At 37.0% G+C, this 25,656-nt stretch overlaps 1 protein-coding gene across 5 annotated transcripts in view; it reads right to left on the reverse strand.

Annotated features, from left to right (window-relative positions):
• Nucleotides 1-25,656, reverse strand: part of SNTG1 (syntrophin gamma 1) — a 577,365-nt gene that overhangs the window by 224,824 nt on the left and 326,885 nt on the right. For all 5 annotated transcript variants that reach the window (XM_083187410.1, XM_083187409.1, XM_083187408.1 and 2 more), the window contains 2 exons: nt 22,567-22,682; nt 13,598-13,652 (listed from right to left, as the gene is read on the reverse strand). In XM_083187410.1, the coding sequence (XP_083043536.1) occupies nt 13,598-13,624 (27 nt within the window). In that variant the 5' untranslated portion in view covers nt 13,625-13,652; nt 22,567-22,682. The remainder of the gene's footprint in view (nt 1-13,597; nt 13,653-22,566; nt 22,683-25,656) is intronic.

Raw genomic sequence — 25,656 nt, forward strand, 5'->3', positions numbered from 1 at the left:
CCCCATCTCGGTAATAACAGGAATGACCTATCCACTGAAGGATGTGATTCATGATACTGACCTTTATCCCATCCATTCCCCCTGTTGTGGTTTATTAACTCTGTGCATACTCTATCATTCTAAGGGATTCCCAGGCTTAATAGCAGCATGGCTGAGCAGGCTTCCCCTTTCCAAGTATATGTTTTTTAATAAATGTAAAATAAATCATAAATGGGGGAATGGCTTAGCCATCAAGAACAGACAGTCACACTCAATGAGTGCTCTGTATGGTTGTCTTTTACATTCTGGGTTACCAGCCAGCTAACAGTTTTGTAACCATATTGCTACTGCAGAAGCAAGTGAGATAACATTGCCTCTTAATGACATTGGTCATAAAGAACCTACTTCTTTCTTTAAACTACATCATGCAGACTCCTGACATACAATGGGCCAATGGAATAGGGTGGGAGAATCAAAATGTGAGAGATTTTGGAAGAGTTTTCCCAAAGATTTTGGAAGAGATTTTTTTTTTTAAAGCGGCAATCATTTACACAGCAAAACCAGGTTGCCCTTGCCATGTAATTCATTGCCGCTTGAAAACAATGGGAAAAAATCTCCCCAAATCTCTGTTCTTTCTCATTCTAACATCCTATTGCATTTGGCCCAATGTCTTCTTCGTAACCAAATTCACCCTTTAGACCTCTGCTTCCTGTGTATCTGTTCATTGTATAGTATACCTCAACAGTCTGAATAGAGAATGAAATCAGTGCACTATATACACCCCACTACTTCAACCCTGAGCGCCTCCGTATGCCACCAAATTGTCTGTAACTTTTTTCACTGGTATGGTTCACATACAACTTAATACTGTGATCCACTTGGTACTTGTACTCCTGCGTCATGGGGCCCTAGTCTCTAAATTATCTCAATAACAGGACTGACCAAATCCACGAAGTTGAGACTCCCAACCCAACTGGGATTCCAATTTCCTGGATCACACTATTTTAGCTACAGGCAAGAGCATTTGTTATAAATTAATGCTAGCTATGCCTGCTGATCAAATTTACTTGCATAACCCAAGGTACATATACTCCTACACTTGAGTACCAGCAGAGATCCCCTCCTGTTAAATACCTGAACAGTTCTGACTGATTAGTTATCAACATTTACAAGTAAGAAGCCTTACATCAGTAGTAGGGAAATTTTAACACTCTTAAAAGCAAGAGTTGTAGATGGTCTCAAATCCAGCAATTTACAGGGTCCCATGGATTTGCTTGGTGGAGATCAACCTTATTGACTTTTTATTTTTACTATGCAATTAGAGTATGAAAAATAGGGTGGGGGAGCAGTAAATATAGATGATTTAGACTTAAGTAAGACTTTTGACACTGCCCCACATCACAGACTTCTAAACAAACTTGAAAGCATTGGATTGGATACTAAGATGGTTGTATGAATAACATCTTGGTTGCATGATAAAAAAAAAAAAACGTTGTATAAATTGAGTTCACAGGAGGAAAATGTTACCAATGGAGGTCCCCAGTGGTCTGTATTTGGACCAGTTCTTTTTAATATCTTGGTTACATTGCAAATGGTATTGAAGGGAAATAATGCCTTTTTTACAGATGCAACAGGATCTTGGTAGGCTAAAAGAATGGTCAAGGAAATGGCATTTACAGATTAATGGCCAAAAATTCAAAATCATGCACTTGGGTCTTAAAAATCCAAAGTCCTGGAGGCCATATCTCCAGGAGGATAAAAGCCCATTAGAGATGGTATAAAGAAGTTCAACTAAAATGGTACATGTCCTACATCACTAAATTCACCTGGATAGATAGAAATTTAGCAATATATTAAGGATTTCAACAAGGTCCAGGAAGGAAACATTTTTCAAATGAAGAGAAATAATATAACACAAGCACATGCACTGAAACTGGAGGAAGGGACAGTCGGCTCAGGGGAAATTTGAGGAACAATATTTAACTGAAACTGTAGTGCACAAGTGGAATAACCTCCCATCAAAGGTGGTAGAGGCTTAGACAGTAGAGCAATTTTCACATTAATGTCACCATAAGATATGGCTTAAATCCCTCCAAAGATGATTTGGCCCTCCTGCTGATAAGTTTCTTTACTTCATTTTGGCTCCATTGCATACAGAATCATTTTATTTCCAATGCATACAAATATATAGCAAACGCCTTATTTCTATAGTCTAGAAAGCCAGCTAAATATTTTAGTGAATTTGTCTAAGAGAGATTGGATGGAAACCCCAGATGGTGAAGAATTGAGAAAAAAAAAATATTACTACAATATCATATCCATGGATGTTATAATGAAGAAAATGGCTATTAAAGCCCCGTACACACGGGGGAGATATATTGCTCAGCCATATATTGCTGAGCAATATATGGCTGAGCAATATATTGCTCAGTTTCTCCTTTTCATCAGCGACCAGAGATGGTCGCTGATGAAAAAGAAACTGCCGGGGGAGCCTGGCAGTGGAAATCAGCTGGTCGCAGGAGCATGTTCCTGCGACCAGCGATCACTACAGGGGTAAAAACGGGAGCGCGCACCCGGCGATATATCACCAGTGCACACTCCCATCGTGGGCAATATGGTCGCTTAGTGACCATATTTTCTGCGATATTATACAAAATCGCCCCAGTGTGTACGCACCTTTACAGTTATAATATTGATTTTTATGTGACAGTCCACTTACATAAAACTTCTCTTGATGTTTCTATCATTTGCTAAAATGTGCTGTGAAGATTTCACTTGGTAGGCTAACAGAATGGTAAAGGTGCCCTTTGCTGTTACTTAGAAAATATGATTGGCTCTTATATTAATACTGCATCTTCTTCTTAATATTCAATGTACAAATGGAAAACAAAAATAATTCAGAGTTGATCACAAAATCTTTCTGAAATGGGCAAAGTCATATGCACTGCAGGTGGAGCAAATGTGCAGAGAGAGTTAGATGTGGGTGAGTTTTTTGTTTCTGTTCAGGGTAAATACTGTCTGCTTTATTTTTACACTGCAATTTAGACACAAATTTGAACACACCCCACCCAAATCTAACTCTCTCTGCACTTGTTAAATTTGTCTCACCTGCAATGCAAAATGGTTGTGTCCAGTTGAGAAAATGCAATCAGGTCTGAATCAGACCCTGTGTCAGTTCCACACTGATATCCGTACACTGACTGTACCCATTAGAAATCAGTCCCGGACCCCACAGTTTTACTAGTGGCAGCCCTGTGTCCTATCATTTATGAGAGCAAGCATCATACAGTTAATAATGCAGAAGCAAAGTGTCTGTATATTTATGCACATGAGATATATATTAACTGAACTTATCTGTACATTTATCTTGATAATTCCCACTTTAGGTGATAGTTTAAGCTTTTCAGTGTCTTTTATAGTGAAATTATTGGTGCATTCAATAGATGCCTTATCCGTAATAATATAAAGTACCATGTTGTAAATGACATAATTATGATGCTTGTGTGGTAAAAATATGTTTAAAAGCATATGTGAAATTTAGTAGCATATGTGAAAATTAATATAATGTAGTTCTAAGTATAGTTTTAATGGAAAATAGTATTCAGAAATTATGAATGGCTTTCTGTCTGAAATGACTGCACAGTGCACTTACTGGGGAGTACCCAGATAACCACAGATAAACCTAATTGAACTGAATAAAGAACCTGATAAGAAACTATTTAGATTTCCAAAGAAATAGCTGGAGTGAACATTATATATAAAGCTACAGTATAAAGCAGAAAGTGGGGATAATTTATAAGATATACATTTTAATATGTGATTATTCAACAGAATGGTATATTAACTAAAACAAAAAGCTAAGAAGACATGGTTTAATAAAATATGATATTAACTACATATGTGTCCATTACATTACAGTATACATGTTTATTAATAGTTATACACATTAACGAATAGAAATATTTATGAGAAATTCCATTAAGTATGTTTTTTTTAAACGGTCCCTGAAGGCTCAGGAAGTTAAGATCATATACTGTATGGTCAGTATGATATTTAAGTTACATAAGTTAAGCAATGTAAAATGTGTACATAGACAACACAAAGATGGTCAATCAAGGTTAGTCTTGATTATATAATTTTGGAATACCAATGTATTATCAATGGGAAGCAGCAGCCTACTAACCCACTAGGCAGAAGTCGTCTCCTGTGTTGCACTATTATAGCACCATATATGACCTTTTCTCTAGCACTCTCATCTCCACCCAGAAAATTCGGCTAGACCCTGCACTGTCGGTGACAACAGGGCACCTTATTTCTGGGGAAGAGACAGCAGATGCTATTTCTATATAGTTCCCAACTCTACTCCCCATTGATGGTCTGACAACACAATCCGCTCACTGTGTCAACACAGGACTAGGACTAGTCGTTTGACACAGCAGTAGTAATTGTGTGCATTCCTGTGGAGTCCCTATTTTGATACTACTCTTAATCCAATTAAAACTTCAGTATCACTTCTTTTAGGGGGCTATCACTGCATTACCCTTTTGTTTGCCTATATTTGGAGCTCTGCATCTATCACATTTAAATTTACGCCGATTGAGCGCATTATTATTTATTATGTATCGGTGAAGTGGACACACACTATACAATTTATTGGATACAATTCACAAATCATCCTATCTTTGTAATCTGTGTCTTCACATATATATATTTTTGAAATTTAGTGTATCAAAGCGACCCACAACTGTGGGCATACACATATATCAATTTGACTCACAAACCTGTGGTCACATATTTTTGTAATTTCATAGACCACTCACGGTTGGGATTCAATTGATGCCCAGATAAGGGGGTTTTTTTGACTACTGAGAGCTAATTTTTGTAGCCTATTTGTGTCCTGTGTCCAATTTGTCACACAAATTAATACTGTTTCAGTATATCACCATACATCTGTGACTTGGACACACACCATACAATCTATTGTAGGCATCACATATTTGTGAACTGGACATAAGCTACACAAATTTATTGGATGTTACCTATGACTACATATCCATCCTACTCTTGCTACCAGTGTCCTATGCAAAACCCACATCTGTGGCTATATACATTTGAGATACCAGAGACAAATGACTGGAGAGACTCAACTGAAGTACAACTAGTGGCTCTGACCACTTATTTAATTTTTGTATAGTCTGTTTGTGTCCTCTGTCCAATTTTTCACCAAACTATATGCTGATTCTGCATGGTTTATACATTTGTGAACTGGACACACACCATACAACTTATTGGATGTAACCTGTTAATATTTTTTAACCATTTCGCTACCAGTGTTTTCACTTCACTGTAACCCTTTGTACTGAAGTGACCCACATTTGTGGACATATCTAATACTTGCCCATTAGTGCGGCAATATACATACTTGATACCAGCGATAAATCGCTGGAGGGACTCTATTGAGTACGATAAGTGGTTCCTTACCACTATTTATGTTATGTGTAGTTTGTCTGTGTCTTTCGTTCATATTATAGCCTTTTTTAGAATTACCAATTAAAAGTTACGTTTTATAACTTACAATCATAACCAAAATTTATTTTTTCTGACAAGCGTGCCCCCAAACAAAGGAGAGTACTTTTTTCCTTCCCTTTAAAAATTGTACACTTTCTACTCTCAGGGGTGCACCTCCACAAGAGTGATACATTCGAAAATATATCAATATATACATCTTTTGTTTATTGTGGATTCTAAAACTTACATATCATAAAAAGTTTACCATCGATAGGTGCATCTTGTGCAGAGGTTCTTCCCATACCCCCCAACCCCATCTTGAATAATTTTGAAAGGATCAAGAAGGTAAATATTAGGCTAAATGGGCTAGAATTAGAGTTTTGTGACTGAAATTCTGAAGAGACGTGCTCTGTGAAACATAACTAGTGTATGCCATTTATTGGCTGAATTGTTTTATCTGTAATTGTTTTTTTATTGATATATTCCAGTTGTCTCATTATTTGATGTTGAACGTGTAAGTTAAATATATTATTACTGACTGATCTCTGACTGTTAATTTCAATCATTTAATTATTATTTCCTATTGCTGTTTATTTAAGAGATTATTAAGAAATCTGATAATCATCTTTGAATGCTTGTGTGACTTTACTGGGGCAGCCTTCACATGCCCTAAATCTTGGTCGGTCAATCGAGTATCACGTTGAGGAAGAGGCAGTGGTGTAACTACCATATTTGCGCCCCCCCCCCCACTGAAAATTTCAGCAGCACCCACCCCCCCAAGCAAAGTTAACCCCCCACCCACCCCAGTAAAGTTAACACCCTCCCGTGCCTTACCCCTCCGCCCACCACTTCTGTAGCTGGGACCAGCAGATCTTGGTCCATTTTTATAGCAGCAGAAGCCAGGAGGGGAGCCAGGACCGCACTGCAGACAAGTAAATCTGCGGGTCCCGGCCACAGCTCAGACATGGCAGCGGCATTACACTAGACCCCCGGCACCCACACTTACACAGCACCTCCCCGCCAAGGTGGGGTCTGCGGGGCTATTGTTACACCACTGAAAAGAATTCACAATACAGTGGGTTACCTCTACATCTCAATAAAATCTGGCTAGATTCTAAATTCCAGCATCACTTTGATTAATCCTGGAAGGAGGGACAGATAGTCCAAATCCCATAAATTTTAAGTAAAATCATATCACAGGGAAATACTTGACCTAGATAGCATGGAAAAGGATGATTGAGTTCTCCAGAATTTTTGGCAAAAGGTGTCTTTTCAAATGTTTTAAATCTAACACAAGAAAAAAAAAATCTTATCTGAATAGGTGCCTTATCACAGTACAGCACTTATTATTTAATAATATGTTAATTATGATCTGAAGAATTAAAAAAAAATCCACAGTATATCACTCTATGAATGTTAAACAATGGTGCTCATAAGAGCTCACATATACAATCATTGCCAAATTTGTCATTGATCCATTCCATTCATCCTTTGCTAAAAAGAGTACAAATTGTGCTAAAAGAGCGATCACAGGTTTCTATTTAATTATTCTGCTGTATCTTCATTTGTTTAACAATAACATGCACTGTCTGTTTATTAACAAAGGCATTCCCAGAGTTAGCTCAGCTAGTGCTGTGTTCATATATGTAATAATAGGAGTTAGACAAATATAAAGTATTAAAGCATAAATTCCACATAATATAGCATGTTACAGTAATTTTTAAGCATGCATCTTTCTTAGCTTACTGTACCTCTTACAATCATATATTATTTTATATAATTACTCTGGAAGACAAACAGATACTAACCACAGATAGACAAACTGTTAACACGTTATGTGATTGTTAATACACTAGTTAAAAGCCTGTCAAAATTACGGCATCTGCAATGTACTTTTCCTTTGAGCTGTGACAGTTTTTAATTTCACTTTGACCTGTAATAGGTTTTAGCCCACAAACTCTCCACCCTACCCCCAGTCCCTATCTACTCCTACCTCAAATCTGTGTCTTCACAGTTGCCTCTCTCCAGCAAGTTTGAAACAGATCAGGGCCCCTGAAAAAATTGCTTTCACTTTCTGTTATGACATCTTTTAGCAAACAAATGAGTAATTTGGTCCACGGAGAGGCCTCTAATGGTCAGTGGCGGTACTTCACCTCATGGAAGTGTTTTCTATAGAGTGGGAGGATAGTTATGGACAGGCCTTTAAAAATATAGTATAGTAATATACTAATACATATAGTAATATAGTAATAATAATTATGGGATTGAGCTTTTCTCAATCCTGGCTTTGAGAAAATGCAGCGGGATTGGCATCCCTAATACAGTATATATGATCACATTTCATACAGTAATATGGTGATAAAATGGAAGTAATTGATTATCATTTTAGACAGAGCTCAGATGTGCATACCACAATGTTATGGATATAGCCAGTGGTTCCCAAACTGTTTTGAATCACGGCACCCTAGAGCATGAAAATATTTCCAAGGCACCCCTAGGCCAACTGCTTCTTATCGAGAAACTCTGAAAAAAAATATTAAATGAAGTGCATTGTGTTCATATGTCACAGTTATCTGGTGAGGGACAGGATTTTCTTCTGTCTGTCCACATATATTATAATTGGCAGCCACCAGCACTGGTTTTGCCTGGTACATTGACCATAAATAGTATGATATGATCCTGATCCACCAACCCGAGGCACCCCTGCAAGTGTCTTGAGGCACCCCAGGGTGAATAGGATTTGCATTTGGGAATCACTGGATATAGCTATTATAAGTTACCATCCTCTAAGCATAGGCAATATCTCACTGTTTTCTCACAACTATTAATTCTGTGCTTCCCTTAGCTTAAATGATACCATCATGAAGTCTGTGGAGGATATAGATGCTCTATGCAATGTATTAGAGCATAAAAGATGGTTCTTTGACTAGCATACTTACCCTAATGACTGAGTATCTTCAGATGTCAAATATTATTGAGCATTACCAGGCCACATATTGACAACTGAAACGGTTATTTTTCATGGTTCAAGATAAGACAAAACACCCCAGGACACATAGGTAAAGTGATATTCATGAAACTTTAATCTTGAATAAAGTTCTCCATGTTTTTCTATCCATTGCAAAATGTTTCGAAAATGGAGAATTAGCTACAAAATGCTTCACAATACACTTTTCTGCTATTAGTATCCAAATACCTTATTGTGCTAAATGTCTAAAGACATTGAAACAACTTGGAAATAACATGAGGCTAAATGAGGCTGCCAGATGCCCACCTGATGTGACCCGTCTCACAGGAACAATAGAGCAAAGGTCCTTTATTTTACAACTTGGTTTAAAAAATGTGTATTGCACAAATTAATGCAAAGCAGAAATCTGTTGAAAGGTCATCTGAATTTCTATTTTCAGTCATTTCCTCCTTTGATTACATCTAAATATTTTAAATGCAAAAAACTGAAGGTTTAATCAGATGTGCATGCTCTCGCCCTGAATTCCATCATCAAATACTTCAATTAGTCTTTAAAAATGATATTAACAATTACTGCACACCCAAATCATGTAGTATACATAGTTGTCTTAATGGAGACTTCTGCGCTGATCATCTCCTTGTATGTGCAGTTATTTATTTAGTATTTATTTACAGTTTCTTATATAGCGCATCATACTCCATTTTTATTTACAATTGGAAACAACCCTGATAAAACAAACTGGGTAGTGACAAATGGATATAGAGGTAGGAGGGCCCTGCTCACAAACTTACAATTAATAGTCATAATAGAAGGGATAGATAAGGATATAAATCTATAGCAAGGCAGTCCCACCAGATTACAACACAGTCCTGATGGAATGCAATTAGATATGAATGCTACAGGAGGTTATGTGGGAGTTTGGGAATATAAACTTGTCCGGAGAGGTGAGATTCAGGGAATACTTGAAAGTTTGAGGCTAGAGGAGTGTCTTAATGTGCGTGGAAGGGCATTCCATAGGGTGGGTGCTGCCCAAAGAAAGTCCTGAAATTGTGAATGAGATCTAGTAATGAGTGTGGAGTGATGCAGATCTTGTGCAGAGCAGAGAAGTCGGGTGGGATATATTTTGAAATAAGCAAAGAGATGTACAGTATGTTGCCCTAGTTAGGTGAATGGCTTTGCATGTGCGTAGAAGTATTTTATATTAAATATAGTAGAAGATCAGTAATCGGAGTAATCCCAGGTAACCCTAGAAGTCCTCAAACATCACCACATTTGGGACTAGTTTAACCCAGTCTCCAGAAGACACAATCCTAAATCCTATTTTCTTTTGGCCTCATATACTGAAACAGCACCTGATTTAATCCTACCATATGTGCCCCCCAAAGCTGAACACAATGCTGTATGGCATGCAATGCTAATATTACTGTAAGTAACAGCACATGCTCCTCATTGTGTATGAATTGATGCATAGTAGCAATTGAGATGCACAGCCTTTATAAATACTGTATAATGGAATGTGAATTCATCAAATATTATGGTTTTCTATGTATCTATATCTGTGAAGTCTGTTTGGTTATTCTAATACATAGATACTTTATTTAAGCAGATAGAGTAAACAGGCAAACAGATTTGAATTACCCACCCTGGTAAGCCAAAGAAAAGAAAAAGAAATTGGTAACACAGTATTTTGCATGCATAAAACATATGTCTTAAGAACATTTATAAATATATATATGCCTTCAAGAACAAATTGTTATCAGGTATAGAAGCAAACAGCGGCACTCAAAGGGCTTGGTGAAGAAATAAATCAGGCATTTATTACAATGCAAGTTTCCGACGTTTCGGGGTCCAACAGCGCCCCTTTTTCACCTACACCTTGAAAAAGGGGCGCTGTTGGCCCCCGAAACGTCGGACACTTGCATTGTAATAAATGCCTGATTGATTTCTTCACCAAGCCCTTTGAGTGCCGCTGTTTGCTTCTATACCTGGATATAGAAGCATATATATATATATATATATATATATATATATATATATATATATATATATATATATATATTATATATAGCATACAGTCTGTACATAAACATTTACAGTACATGAAATTTAACAAAATAATGTAATTCAATACAAATCTTACTCAAGGCAGAATACAAATAAAAACTACATAATTGAAAACAGCAGATAAACAAAACAATCCCTTTTCCTTCAAAAGGGCAATTATTTAATTCTAATATTGTAATTTTGTGTCTGAAGTTGTTATTCTTAAACAATTTGTTCAAGATTTCTTATATAAAGCTCTTAATACGGCCTTTTCATGTGTTCACAACCAGCAGCGATAATTGAATATGAGGATTACATTGCATAAAGATGCAGGGGATGCCTCAAAGTAGGCTTCTATTTTAACCATGCCAATTGCATCAACATTATATTATATCAGACAGTACCCATTTTTTTTTAAATTAGTTTTAACCCTCCTCCTCCTATTTGATTACTAAATAATGGCAATTTAGTGTTTTTTTCTAATGGAGTGCTTCAATGTAAAGGCCTAGTTGGACTCTTCCTCTGTAGTCTTAATGTACATGAAGACGATGAGCCTTACTTATTTACAGCAGGAAAGTGTTAAACGCCACCATTTAGCAATACCCATTGTATGTTGATACATGCTGGAATAAAAATATTAAATAATTATGGTCACCTACAATTTGGCTGGTGTGTTTTCCTTGTTTAATTAAGTACAAGTTAAACGTACTTCAAAATGAAGGCTTCTGCAATCTACTTTCATTTTGAGATGTCTCAGTTTTTGCTTTTACATTAAGCTTAAGTTTTTAGCCCACAAACTCTCTACTCCACCCCCAGTACCAATCTGCTCCTACCTCCCATCTGTGTCTTCACAGCTCCCTCTCTCCATATACAGGAGGTTTGTAACCGATCACTTCCCCTGCAAAAATAGCTTTCATTTCCTGTTATGACATCTTTTAGCACACAAAGGAGTCATTTGGTCTATCGAGTGGCCTCTAGTGGTCACTGGTGGTACTTCATCTCATAGGCGGTGTTTAGCCTTTTATATATATATATATATATATAGCAGCAGATGTAAATCGCACAACACTTCACAATGATGATAATTTAGACTGTGCACGGTACCAATAAGATATTCTCAGTGTCTCTTGTTACAGAGAAACCAGCACCAGTCCAGGTAAATTCAATAATCCATTTTAATCTTTTCCAAAAGACATCAAATCCTCATAGCAGCGAGGTAGTAGCAGACACCCAACAGGCTATACATTACATAAAACGCCAGACAATAGAGGATGACGATTATTGTCTGGCGTTTTATGTAATGTATAGCCTGTTGGGTGTCTGCTACTACCTCGCTGCTATGAGGATTTGATGTCTTTTGGAAAAGATTAAAATGGATTATTGAATTTACCTGGACTGGTGCTGGTTTCTCTGTAACAAGAGACACTGAGAATATATATATATATATATATATATATATATATATATATATATATATATATAGAAAAAGGAATAGGGGTGCGCTTGATATACCACTTAGTGGCTATGCATACAATGAATAAAAACCGTAATTTTCATAAAAGCAGAATAACATTTATTGAAGGTTCATCCAGCAGTAAAAGTTTTTTTCATTTGTTCAGAGTTTTTCAGACGTTTTTCAGAGTTTTCCAAACAATGGAATCACATAAACAAAAAATGGGAGGCTCCTGGAGACCCCGTGATACTCGGTTGACACGCTTTCTAGGTGCCATATCCAGCCATTTGCACATAGACTCCTGGAGACCCTGTGATACTTGGTCTACACGTTTTTTAGAAATTGCATTTATTTGTGAACGGAGGGATACCCCATTTTTTGTATATGTGATTCCATTGTTGGTGTTGAAGTCCATATTTCCACCCTAAAGGAAATTGCATTTATTCGTGAACGGAGGGATACCCCATTTTTTGTATATGTGATTCCATTGTTGGTGTTGAAATCCATCTTTCCACCCTAAAGGGTTGTATAAACACACCCGCTAGAATCTGAAGAAATCCACACTGTTATTTATCTATTGATCTGTGCAAATCCTGCTTTTGGTCAAAGAAGACCACATTCATTCCGAAGCGGTACAAAACCTCTTTTATTGGAACAGAGCTTTCTCAGCCTAAAGAAACTTATTTACTCTAATAGGCAATTCTAATTGAAGCCTCTAAAAAATATAAATCCCACCCACAAATTGTGTAGGTGATGTCTCCTTATTAGATTGATTCACTGCCCCTGATGAAGTCCTAAGGGACGAAACGCGTTGGACCGCGGATTTACAGTATATGTGGCACACGTCTGAAAAACTCTGAACAAATGAAAAAAACTTTTACTGCTGGATGAACCTTCAATAAATGTTATTCTGCTTTTATGAAAATTACGGTTTTTATTCATTGTATGCATAGCCACTAAGTGGTATATCAAGCGCATCCCTATTCCTTTTTCTATTTCTCTCCCCCCCGTACCTTCACTGACAGCAGGGTACTATAGAGGTGCTGCTCTCCTAAGCGCATTATTGGGGCCACTATCCTTTCTCTCTCCATATATATATATATATATATATATATATACTTGTAGATTTTTCCTGATTAAATAAATGTTTGACATTATTTACATATGGAATTATTTGAGGTTATCTGATTGTATTTACCAATGGCCACATGTCACTTAACATGTATGTCAAATAAAACCTATTTATACATATGATACAATTTCTATTTTAAAATGTGCAGTTTTTATTTTTAAAGGTATATTTATCTAAATTCTATTCTGAACCACTGGCACTTCCATACCAAACATAAGGCAAGGTGAGAAGCATGTCTCATTTGGCACCATTTTATGCCTAGACCAAGTTTATACTTAGACTTCTGTATCCCAGTAATCTGATTACCTCCCAAACAGATTTGGCAAATTTATTTAAAATGGTCATACTTCATATTTTCACTTCACTAACTTAACTATCTGTCAGTGACATGTTTTTTTTCCTGACTTAAGAGTCTGTTATAACATATACATATCTCAGATTCTTCTACTGCACATTGGTATACAAAAATATATTGACAATCAAAAGTTTTAATATTTATTTATTTATTGCTCACCTCATCACATGTCGTCCGGAAATCCATATGCCGTAGCACAGATACGTATATTTGTCTTTAAAAAAAAAAGGAATAACATAGTCAAAACATATCTAAACTTCTTCCGTATCAGTTACAATCTTCAGCATAAACACATACAGTAAACACATACTGTAAATTACAGTAAATAAAAATGTCAGATTATATTAACATTTAAAATTTAGCTACAAGCAGCTACTATTGTACAAACAGTAACAACTATAAATATTAAAAAACATTATTTAAAATAGTTTGATACAGTACAAAATTTCTCAAATAGAAACATTTCTTCACTAAAAAAAACATATTGAAAATTGTTTTTATATACTGTAGGATAGGTATAGGAAGAATAAGTTAAATTAGGAAGCTTACATTTTAAAAGTTTGGCATACATCTGTCAATAAAAAAGTCCTACATTGTGCCATTTTTTTTAAACCTTCTGATTTGCCTTCTAAAAACAGTTTTAAAATTCAATGGAATATCTTGAACTTTATAGTAATTTATAATTTATCACTGCTCAGGGCTTTCTCATCAATGTGCTGAGGCCATTTAGCACTCATCACATTCAAACTTGTATATCACTGATTTTTTAAAGCGGTACCCAAACAAATTGTTTCTTGCTATTTCAGATGACTTTGCATTTTTATAAAATACCATTAGTGTTTTTCAAATAAATAGTACCTGGATCTTGTTTCATCACCTTTGAAATATAGAAAATAGTAGGAATCGAAAAATCTGCACTTGAAAAATGCAATTTTGTTTTAACATTTTTGCACTGTTAATTTAAATGCTTACAATGTGCCAGAATAATATTGTAGCCCAATAAGGCCTGCCATTATATAACTATACAACTAAATAACTGACCGCATTACCAGCTGTGTAAAATGTTATATTTTGTGTACGATTGCCTGGTAACCACCAGAAAAAAACTACTAATTGTAGTTAGTCATCCCCAATTTTAAAGTATATGCAGATGATGACACCACGCATGCTCATGAAGGATTTAGAAAAATTTACACTCCAATCGGGGTCTAATGTGTATATCAAATCTAAAATATAAACTTAAACACTTTAATGCTTACTTTTGAAATTAAAAAAGAAAATTTTAATTTTTTTTAACATTTTCTAATAGTTTTTTTGGTACTTATGTATTATCTGGGCTCCCATGTTAAATGCACCCCATTTTTTCATACCCCTACTATCCAACTATGCATGGAGTTGATTTTATATAGTGTGGTGAGCGCAACGAGCCACCGTGCCCGAAGCGTGGCGAGCGGACGCGGTCTCATAAGAAAAACGGGAGCACAGATATTACATAAGTACCGTTTTTTTCTGTAAAACTGAACCTCTGTACAGTATGCCGAAAACTTGTCCCCCTCATCAAATATGCTCAGTTATCTACTTTAAATGGAAGGTATTATCTGACTTTTATATTATTGGGGCTGTTTTCGGTACACAGGAGAAACATTTTTAACATTATACTTTAAAATATTCACCTTATTATGCATTTGGCTATGAAAATTTGCATGTTTCTTAAAAGAAATTGAGCTTATGTATTCTGTATCAAATTCACATAGATTTTATTAAGGGGGGAATATAGAGTCTAACTGACTTGTCATACAGTATGTCACAGGAAGCAGATAATGATATTCTAATTTTTCTTAACCATTGAGCTGCTCCTTCCTACCAATAATTAAAATACTAAATCTTTATAAACCCTTTTTTTTTAAGATTTAAGTATAAAACTCAATTTTTTTTTCAAATCTTTACTGTACATTTTAGAAGAACCTCGCTGCTATTAAATAATATAGATAAAAGCAAGTACTCCACACAGCACAGCTACCACACAGCAGGTTAATGTTGTGGGTAATAGACAGGAATGTCAGCATAGTAACAACTGTCAGCTGAGCGTTCAGAAAAAACATAAATCTGACAATCTTACTCACTAATCGGACTTAAAATTACAAAGTGACATGTCATCCAAGCAGATGTTCTGAACTGAATGACACAGATGCCATCCGCTGTTTTTTCACCAGATATTAAAATGTATTTAACCTTGGTCTAAATTTGGAAAAGTCAGAGGTTTATTTTTCAAATGTTAAAAGCATATTACAAGACTCATTCAATTCTCATCCATATTTCCAAGCACTGCATTGTAAAATATTGTGACATTAGTATATCTGACACTTCAGCTGTTGCTTAACCCTTTGAGTGCCAAGTTAATTTGACAAAATAGGTGTGACATTTGGCAAGAAAACATTTTTATTTATTATAATGACCTGTAAGTTTTACCTTATATAGGAAATATAGTGCCAAATGTAGTAGGGTGTGAGAATCAGAAAGTGAGAGAATTTGGGAGAATTCTCCAGTGTTTTTAAAGCGGCAATTACATGGCAAAATCAGCCTGGGTTTTCAGTGTAAATAATTTCTGCATTAAAACAATGGGAAAACTCTCCCAAAATGTCTCACTTTCTGATTCTCACACCCTATTACGTTTCACCCATAATCTTTTTTTACTCAACATTTTCTGGTACTTGTTTCCTAGCATGGCGCCCATCGCATGGCATTGTGTACCTTATTTAGTGGTGTGCGATACGTGCTATGCGATGTGATGCTTGTACAATTAAATATCGCATAGCATCGCATGCCAGCAAATGTGATGCGATGCAATGCGATTTTTAATTGTACAAGCACCCATGCCATGAGATGTGATGGGTGCTTACAATGAGATGTTACCCCCAGTATCCAATCCATCCCGAAGGGGCCATGTTATGCGTCCTCCAACCTTTTCATACCCCCACTATCCACGTAGGTGTGGAGGTGATTTTAGATAGTGTGGCGAGCGCAGCGAGCCACCGAGCCCGAAGCGTGGCGTGACACATCCCCTTGCATGGTTGTGAGGGGTTACGAGTGCTGGGGGCTGGCTATTCGGTGGGGCAGTGGGGAGTGCCCTCTGGGACTCATTAAACTGCGAGCTTTGCAGCTTGTCAAGTCAACCAGAATCAGGGCCTATGTGTGTAAGTGGCATTGCTATTGTAGGTATTCAGTCAAAAGGGCAATACTACAGTGGGCGTTAATTGTAAGGGGTGCAAATACTGTGTGCATTTTAGTGTAATTTGTACCAATACTGTGGGCATCAAGTGTAATAGGCACAACTACTGTGAGAATTTTAAGTGTAAGTGGCGCTATTACTGTGGGCATTTTGTGTGTAAGTGGTACTTGTATGGGTGCCGGACGGCTCCCCGACAGTCGGGATTCCGACAGTCATTACTCCGACGTCGGAATCCCGACTGCTCCCTCGTGGGGGTCCACGACCCCCATAGAGGGAGAATAAAATAGGTGGTGCCCGCAAGGGGCTTCATTGCCCGCCACCGTGCCCATAAGGGGCTTCATTGCGCTCCCCCCGCTGTGCAGTCGGGATTTCAACGTCTGAGTGATGACTGGCGGAATACCACACCCACTTCTATTGTGGGCATAATGTGTAATGGGTAAAACTAATGTGGGTATTATATGTGTAAGTAGTACTACTACTGTGGATATAATGTGTAAGAAGCACATCACTGTGGACATTTTGTGTGTAAAAGTCAATACTGCTATGAGAAGTAAGTGTAAGGGGAACAACTATGGTGGGCATTTTAAGTTTACTTGGTACTACTACTGTGCACTACTTGGTACTATTACTTGGTACTACTACTACAAGCATAAGGGACCTAACTACTGCACTTTGGACATTTTTTGTGTAAATAGCATTACTGCTGCTACTATAATTTTTAACTTTAAAGGGCACAACTACTGTGTGCATAATGTGTGTGTAAGTAGCACTACTACTGTGGGCATACTGTGTAAGGGGCACTACTACTGTGGGCATTATGTGTACTGTTTAAATAACAGTACACCTTTAGGAATTACTTTTAAGGGGTTTAATTACTGTAGTCATTATGGGTGTAAGCAGCAAAACTACTATGGGCATTATCTAAAGGAAACTTTACTTTGGTCATAATGTGTACATATGGCACTACTGCTGAGGGCATTAAGTATAAGGGGCCCAACTACTGTTGGCATTATGTGTAAGGATCACTACTACTATGGGCAGTGTGTATAAGGGGCACTACTGTGGGGAATGTGTTTAAGAACATTAAAAAGGGGCACTACTGAGTAGGGTAACATCACAAATAAGGAGTGCTACTCTGTGCTATAAAATCAATAAGGGGCCGTGCTATGTGGTGTCATTTGAATCAGGTGGTTTTATGTGTGGAAAAATTTTAATGGAGGAGATGTAATATTGTGTGGCCATGCCCCTTGCTTGTGAGGCCACACCACTATGTGTGACAAAAATGTAAAGTATGAGAAGTATAAATATAAGAGTTTATCCCATCAATGGGCACCAAAATCTGTATTTGTTTGCCATTTATTTTATGTATAGCTTGGGCCAGCCCTGGTTATACTAATCTTATGATATATTTAACCTTTAACCTAACACATAGATTTATCAGTAGACAAGATCCAGTCCAGATCAGTATCATCAACATCAAAACTTGTAATTGTACTTGTATATGTATGTAGTTTATGTAGGTGAAAAATCATTTGTAAAACTTTTTACAAGATTTGTGTAGCTCACAATAAATGAAATCTCATAGGATCTTACATAACATGCACAAGAGTATCCCTAATATACTGTAGAAAACTTGAATGTCATCACAAATGTGTTTGTGGATGTTTGTGGATCCCCCACAGCCAATGCAGGGGAAGATTTTGTGAAACAGTATCCCATGGGCTCTATAGACTAATGCCATCTGGAGATGGAATTACGTATCAGGGTCAAGCTCTGAAATGCTTTTCATCTGATAGCATGTGTAGCAGCCCCCAAAGAAATCAGAGTGGATCCAAAATACTGTATTTGCACATAATTAATGCTACTAGTTTATTCAGAAATGATGGACATTCTTTATGGATGTACACAGAAAAGCAGGAAAGTAGATGGACCTATTACAAATATTTTGCTGAGCACAAACTGTAAGATTGTGGCATTTTATTGCATGTGTGAAATTACAGATTGGAAAAATTATATTTTTTTAAAGCAATTACGTCTGACCAAAACAGCAGAAATATTACAATTCAATTCAAGATCATTGTGCATCTGATGACCTTATCTAATATATGATCATAGGTGGATTTAGGAATCTGGCCGCCCCTAGGTACAACAACGTTATTCGGCCACGCAAAATAATAATAATAATTTATGTCTTTGTGCCCCCGCCCATAAAATAGAATGTGCCTATATTTAGAATAGAATAATGTGTCCCCCCTTCCCTATATTATAGAGTATAATGTGCCTCCCCATAGTATATGATGTAATGAGCCCCCACCTCCTTTAGTGAGAATTGGAACCCCACACTGCCTTCAGATCCCATGCATTGACCCATTCAAGCTGCACTTCTTCCTGCATCATGCAGAGAAGGAAGCTGATGTGCCGACTCCAGCAGGTGCCACCCCTACCCACTGTGTATGAGTTGAAATACTTTTTCCATCAATTCTCAAAAATATCTGTCCCCAAGTCATGTCACAATCATTTTGATAAAATTATACTATGTATAAGATGAATTATTTGTTACAGAATCTCAAATTGTAGAGCCTTCTGTACTGTGGCTCTTATTCTGGTTCATTTGTTCAGACTAATGCACGCACCCGTGCAAATGACCCAAACCCCGCTATGCAAATGGTTAGCCTGCACCACCCATTCGACGCTGAATTTGTTCGCAAAGGTTTGCAAACAGATGTTTTACATGAACATTCATTTGTATGCCAGTGGGAACCTCCCCCATCTTAAGATGGTCGGCGACCATCGAATGATGGTGAAGGTGCACGCATATGTAAGGGTGACCCAGACCACTCCTACATATAAGCGAAGAAATGCAGGGAAGTGGGCAGGCAGCTGACATCCGGCTATGTCAGCTGTCCGCCCCCTGCACATGCATCATCACTGCATTAGCATATGTACGCCCAGCGTTTAAATGGGAACACCCATGAAATGCAGGGCATACACATATGCTAATGCCCCAGCCCAGCACACCACGCCCCTCCCCCCCCCCCCCCTGGTCGCAAGGCTGGGAGCGTGCACTCGATGACCAAACGTCTTGCCGATTTTGAACACACCCAGCGTATACACAAGTACAGAAATGCTGCTGCGCAAGCGCATACACAAAACGTCGGTCACCGTGCGAACGAGCGGCCGCTGCAAATGACCCAGTTTAAGGCCCTGTATGTATCTCACACCGTCTTGGTGTGGCTCATCAGGCTGGGCATCTAACACCAAGGATCTCGCACCATATGGCCTAAGAATATCCTTATAAAGAACTAAGTAACAAATAGAAATTAAGTTATCAAAAGGATAAAAGAAATAGAGACAATCTAGATGTGGCGGAGGTTCTATGTTTCAGTGAATTGACGTTAGGTGTATTAGGACACATCTCACTTTCACAGGGAGTCAATATTTCTCATTTATGTTCCATTCTATAATTTGTCTGGGGTTAACAAAGCAAAATCTTGTTATTTATCAAAAATACTTGGAAACTCTATCAGATTAAGGGGGCGATTCATACCTACTAAGTGCGGGTAGAATTCACTCCTCCGGCCAACAGCGTTGTGCAAACCCTGTGGCATTCGCTTCAGGATGGGTGGGCAGGGGGTGGGCCGGGGCAAATGCAGGAGACTTAGCATTTTATAGGCGTGTATACAAAAATGGTGGGTGTGACCATAGAAATACTGAGGTACCCCTGTGAATGTCGATGGGAAAAATAATGAATCGATGGTGAGCGACCATCGAATGATTTTTCCCCGGTGCAGCCGCATGTGAGCAGAGGTGTATACGTATGAATCTGCGTGCATGGTAATGAGTGGATTCGTGTGGCGGGGGCGCTCGTTCAGTGGGACAGCAGGTAGCATTTACTTGTAGCCTAGTGAACCGATTTGAATCATGCCCTTAAAACACTGAAAGAACAGAACAATTCACTGGAAAATACTTTATATATTTAATAATAGAATTGCTGTTTAGAAATGTATATTTTAGTAAAAGATTCTGTCAGTGTTCTGAACTTGCCAATTGCGGTGTCAAAATGTTAAAGATTTGTTGGTGAAGCAACTGTATAATCTTCCCAATCAAGATTCTAAAACCTGTCAGGTCTTCTAAAGTACAGGGTCGGAGCTCAGGCAGCAGGCAAATATATACAGTAACTGGCCTATTTTCTGCAAAGAGCAGGTAAAAGCAAATTTACTAGCACTCAGGTGTTACTGTACGGATAATGCTCTAGATACTGTATGCAGGCAACAATAACTGCAATAACAACAACAAATAAAAACATCCATGAGACAAAAAACAAATAACTATTAAAAGCAAGTCATCATTTAATTCTTTAAAAACCCTTCAACATGTATTGAACTTTATTGATGAAAGTTAAGGTTTTAATGCTTGTGATTATTTAAATTAGAGTGATTAATTATGTTTAAAGAAGAAAAGGGTTGTTTTAGGGTCATAAAGAGGCAAATATGTCCACATGGATGATATGCCATTAGCACTCCTCTACACTGTTCGACCTCCTATCTATGCCGAGTCTGTCAAATAGGTTAATAGGAAAGAACCTAGATTAAGTTGACAACACAAGGAGGTAAATGTAATTGCCTGCATGATACAAGCATCTGAGAGTTCCCGATGAGGCTGCCCAATGTTTAAAAGGGGCAGTATTTTAAAAGGCAAAACCAGCTGGTTTTTGCCTTTGAAATGATTGTTGCTTAGAAAAATTTGGCAGGCACACTGAGGGCCAACCAATTCCTGCATCATGCAAGTTATTTCAAGATAATACAAGATGAATTAAGAGAGGATGACAAAGAAATGTAAAAGGGGCATGTTTGGTGCATACTGTATATTGGGGCGAATGTATTAAGCCTGGTAAATTTATAAAGTGGAAGGTATTAATGCACCAACCAATCAGCAGCATTTGAAAATTGACAGTTGGGAGTTGATTGGCTGATGTGTTATCACCTTCCACTTTATCACCACTTTATAACTTTACCAGGCTTAATATTAATACAACTGCCCGATTGTGGATTGATGAGACAACAAAGCCAACAGGGAACAAAGCAGCATTGCTACCTTTGTAGTTGCCAGATTTTTTTAGGACATCAAGTGACGGAGCATATCTCAGGAACTGTGGGGGTGATTCAACACCACTCAGTATGCAGTGGTCATTCACTGCTTACTGAACGCCACCCGCCGTCCTACCAAATCCCCCCCCCCCCCGCCGAATTCCATCAGTACCATGCGAGGGGATGTGCTCCGTAACACATCCCTTTGCATGCATCCGCTAGCAGGAGAAATCATTTCTCCTGCCTTCGGAAATAAAAGTCAGTCTCAACTGACTTTTATTTCCTTTGGTGTCTGCCGAAGAGGGGGCCATCGCTGACATCCTGTGACATCAACCGCCTGCCCCCGGTAGGCATCGGGCCACCTACATACCCAGTGTTTTCATGGGGACACCCATAAACATTGGGCGTTCCCATGGACGAGCTCTGTTTCTACCACGTACCTCCCTCCCTGCAACGAACTGTTGTGCGAGTGTGTAATTCACTGAAGCCATTCATTGATGGGGTCTGTACATGCACAAATATGCCCTTGCACATGCGCATACCCTCCCACCATCGGAACAGGGCCAAATTTGCCCCTTCTGATCGTGTTGAATCATCCCCTGTGTGTGTGTAGGAATGGGACCATAAGCACTGACATCCTTCATGTAGAAATATATAAACAAAACATAGTTGCAGCCTGTTTCCTAAATAGAAATGAATAGATACTAATACACCAAAGCTTGGTGGGTAGATGGATGAATGAATGGAATGTTGTATCTAAAATGAGCTATTAATGTTTGTCTAAAAATAAAGACGGAACCATTTTGACTTACTATTTGCTCATGAAGAACAGCTGATTTCACAGTAAAAGGCAATCAAAAATTCATCCAAACATGAATCCAGATTTTGATATTCCTTAATATTAGAATGGGATGATAGTTGCAGACATCTGTTGATGAAAAAAAAAAGGCAATTAACATAGAATTTACATGGCAAGTGTATGGGAAAATATAGCCTGAAACAATGATTCCAGCAATGTATTTTGCGGAAGCGACCTGATAACAGCTAACCCCAAAAACAATAGGACTAAGTTAGACACAATTTAAATAGATTTCGAAGAGAAGGAACAAATTGTGTCTGGGATTGTACTTATTGAGAAAGAAATGGCATGCTGAATAGCTACTCAACATGCAAAATGTATTGTGAATTCTCAAATAGAGGTAATCAGTAACAATAATTAAACTTGACGTTAAGCATTCATTTGATGATTTTATCATCCATAGTGTGCTAAACCCCCCTCAGATTTAAAATAATTACCATTTACTTGTCTATTTCAAATGGTATATGACTTTAATGAGCTGCTGCATACTACCGTGGATTGTTTGTGCTGGCAAATTGCCCAGATAGTGCAATAACCTGAATCTTTATATTTCCCAGTTTCAAAATGTAAAAGGGACATCCAGTCTATTATGTTACCAGAATATTGGTCACAATGAATTAAACAACCATAACATTCTTATTGGTTGTTGACAGTTGGTGGTACTGTCAATTATATTTGTCAAAAAATGTGTAGAATACATAGGAAATAATAATAATAATAATAATAATAATAATAATAATAATAATAATAATAATAAGTATTTTTAATGTTTTTAAATTGTGTTCCAACTTGGAAATGTTGCATTATAAGCTTATAAATACTGACTTTTTGTAACATTTATACAATTGATAGAATATGAGTTTATACATGTATACACATTTAAACTCTATTCTCTAAATATAAAATATGTTTTGCACATCACAAATTATTGCACAACGTCTTGTTAATAATAATAATAATTATTATTATTATTATTATAATTATAATAATAATTATATTGCATATAATACATGTACTGTATGATACAGGGTTAATATGGGGCCAGGATTCCAGGCTGCAGATCCTGGTATGTTGAAGAATGATCACCTGTAATGTACAGTAACTGACTGACCAAGCAGTTACAGTAGGAGGAATCATTTAGAGAAGGGAAATACAGTATGCATCTATTGCCCAATCTGAACTCTTGTGTTCAATTAGAATAAAAATAAATATTATGAAAAATGAATACACTATGGAATTGGTCTACTGTAACTGACGTTTATCAAGCTGCTTGCAAATACCTGCTGAAACCTTTAGAGACCACCCTAAAAAATCAATACGTTAAAACACTGATCTAAAACATGTCTAGAACTTGCCTAGTGTTGGTAGGCACAGTACATTTTGTTAAGAAATGCAGAGCTGTAGTATAACTGACTGACCTTGGGTTTATTAATTAGTTATCAAAATTAAGCATAAATTATATTTACTGTACATTACCTTATATAACTAAATGTGTGACAGTTTTAGTGAAGTTTCATACATACTGATAGACAATAACAAATGGTAACTGGAATGGTGGCATTACTGTCTCACAGCACTGAGGTCATGGGTTCAATTCCCACCATGGCCTTAACTGTGCAGAGTTTGTATATTCTCCCCGTACTTGTGTTCATTTCCTCCAGTTTTCTCCAGTTTCCTCCCACAATTCCAAAAATATACTGGTAGGTTTATTGACTTCCAACAAATTCACCCTACAATGTCTGCGTGTGCGTGTACATGTGGTAGAGAATATAGATTGTAAGCTCCAGGGGGCAGGGACTAATGTGAATGTTCAAATATTCTCTGTAAGGCGCTGCGGAATATGTGTGCACTACTGTATACAGGTTGAGTATCCTGTATCCAAAATGCTCGGGACCAGGAGAATTTTGGATAACGGATTATTCCGTATTTCAGAATATTTTAATATTTCAATTATGTATTTTGAAGTATCTTGCATTTATGCTGTATATACACATCAAAAACATGAAATGCACACAAATATATTTTATTTGTTAAAAAAACAAGGTTTCAAAACATGAAACAAAATTTGTGTACTATCTCAGATATTGAATTATTTGAATGCCAAGCAGTCATTGCCTTGCACATATATAGTGCCAGTTACATATCATGTCCTCAGTAGTGCTGTTACAAATGTCCCCAGTGAGTTTTTAGCCAAAAAAAAAAATTCACTTTCTGGAATGTATGGTTTTCGGAATAATTCGGATAACGGATATTCGGATACGGGATACTCAACCTGTATATATAACTGATAATAAATAAATAAAAATAAAAAACACCTCAAATTAGACAATAAGAATGGTTTTGTTTAATATAGTAAGTGTTCAAAGTCTCTTTATATTGACTATTTTGAATAAATAATGAAAATTGCCAAATAGTTTTCCACTATTTATGTTTTTCACGTATACCTATTTTCATACTGTATATTTATTATACAATAAATTGTATGTTCGCTAAATACAGTAGCTTTCTTCGACCATCATTGTGGTAATGTTGTTTAGCACCAAACGGCACACATTTGTAAGCCCTCTGAGACATGCTTTGCTGCTGGACAGATATATCTCTCATGGTTAGTGAGCCCGAGGGAGGCATATTCCACCACCAGAATGTATCTTTTTATCCTCCCCTCTCCTAATCTAATCACCTTTCTCATCTATGCCAAGTTTCTTGCTGTCCTGCATCTCAAATACATACAGTTTAATACAATAAAATAAATATATACTGTATAAATTCCTATTACTTAAGTTGAATATGTGCAGTGTTAAAATATGCAATTTCTTTAGAGTTTGTACTACAATAAAGTACACATAATTGGATATAGAAGTATTACAATGCAACAGCTTAATTTTCTCTAGCAAACAATGGATGTGCTAAAACAGAATGAATAGGAAATGGCTTGCTTATAATTACATGAACTACAAAGAAAATGTATGTTAATAGCTGGGGTGAAAATATGAATATAAAATAACATAATTAGCAAAGTTTTAAAAGCTACGAATTTGTCTCA

Source organism: Crinia signifera, chromosome 5 (genome assembly GCF_055691185.1).
Source record: "Crinia signifera chromosome 5, ASM5569118v1, whole genome shotgun sequence".
In the NCBI taxonomy this organism is placed as follows: Eukaryota; Metazoa; Chordata; class Amphibia; order Anura; family Myobatrachidae; genus Crinia; species Crinia signifera.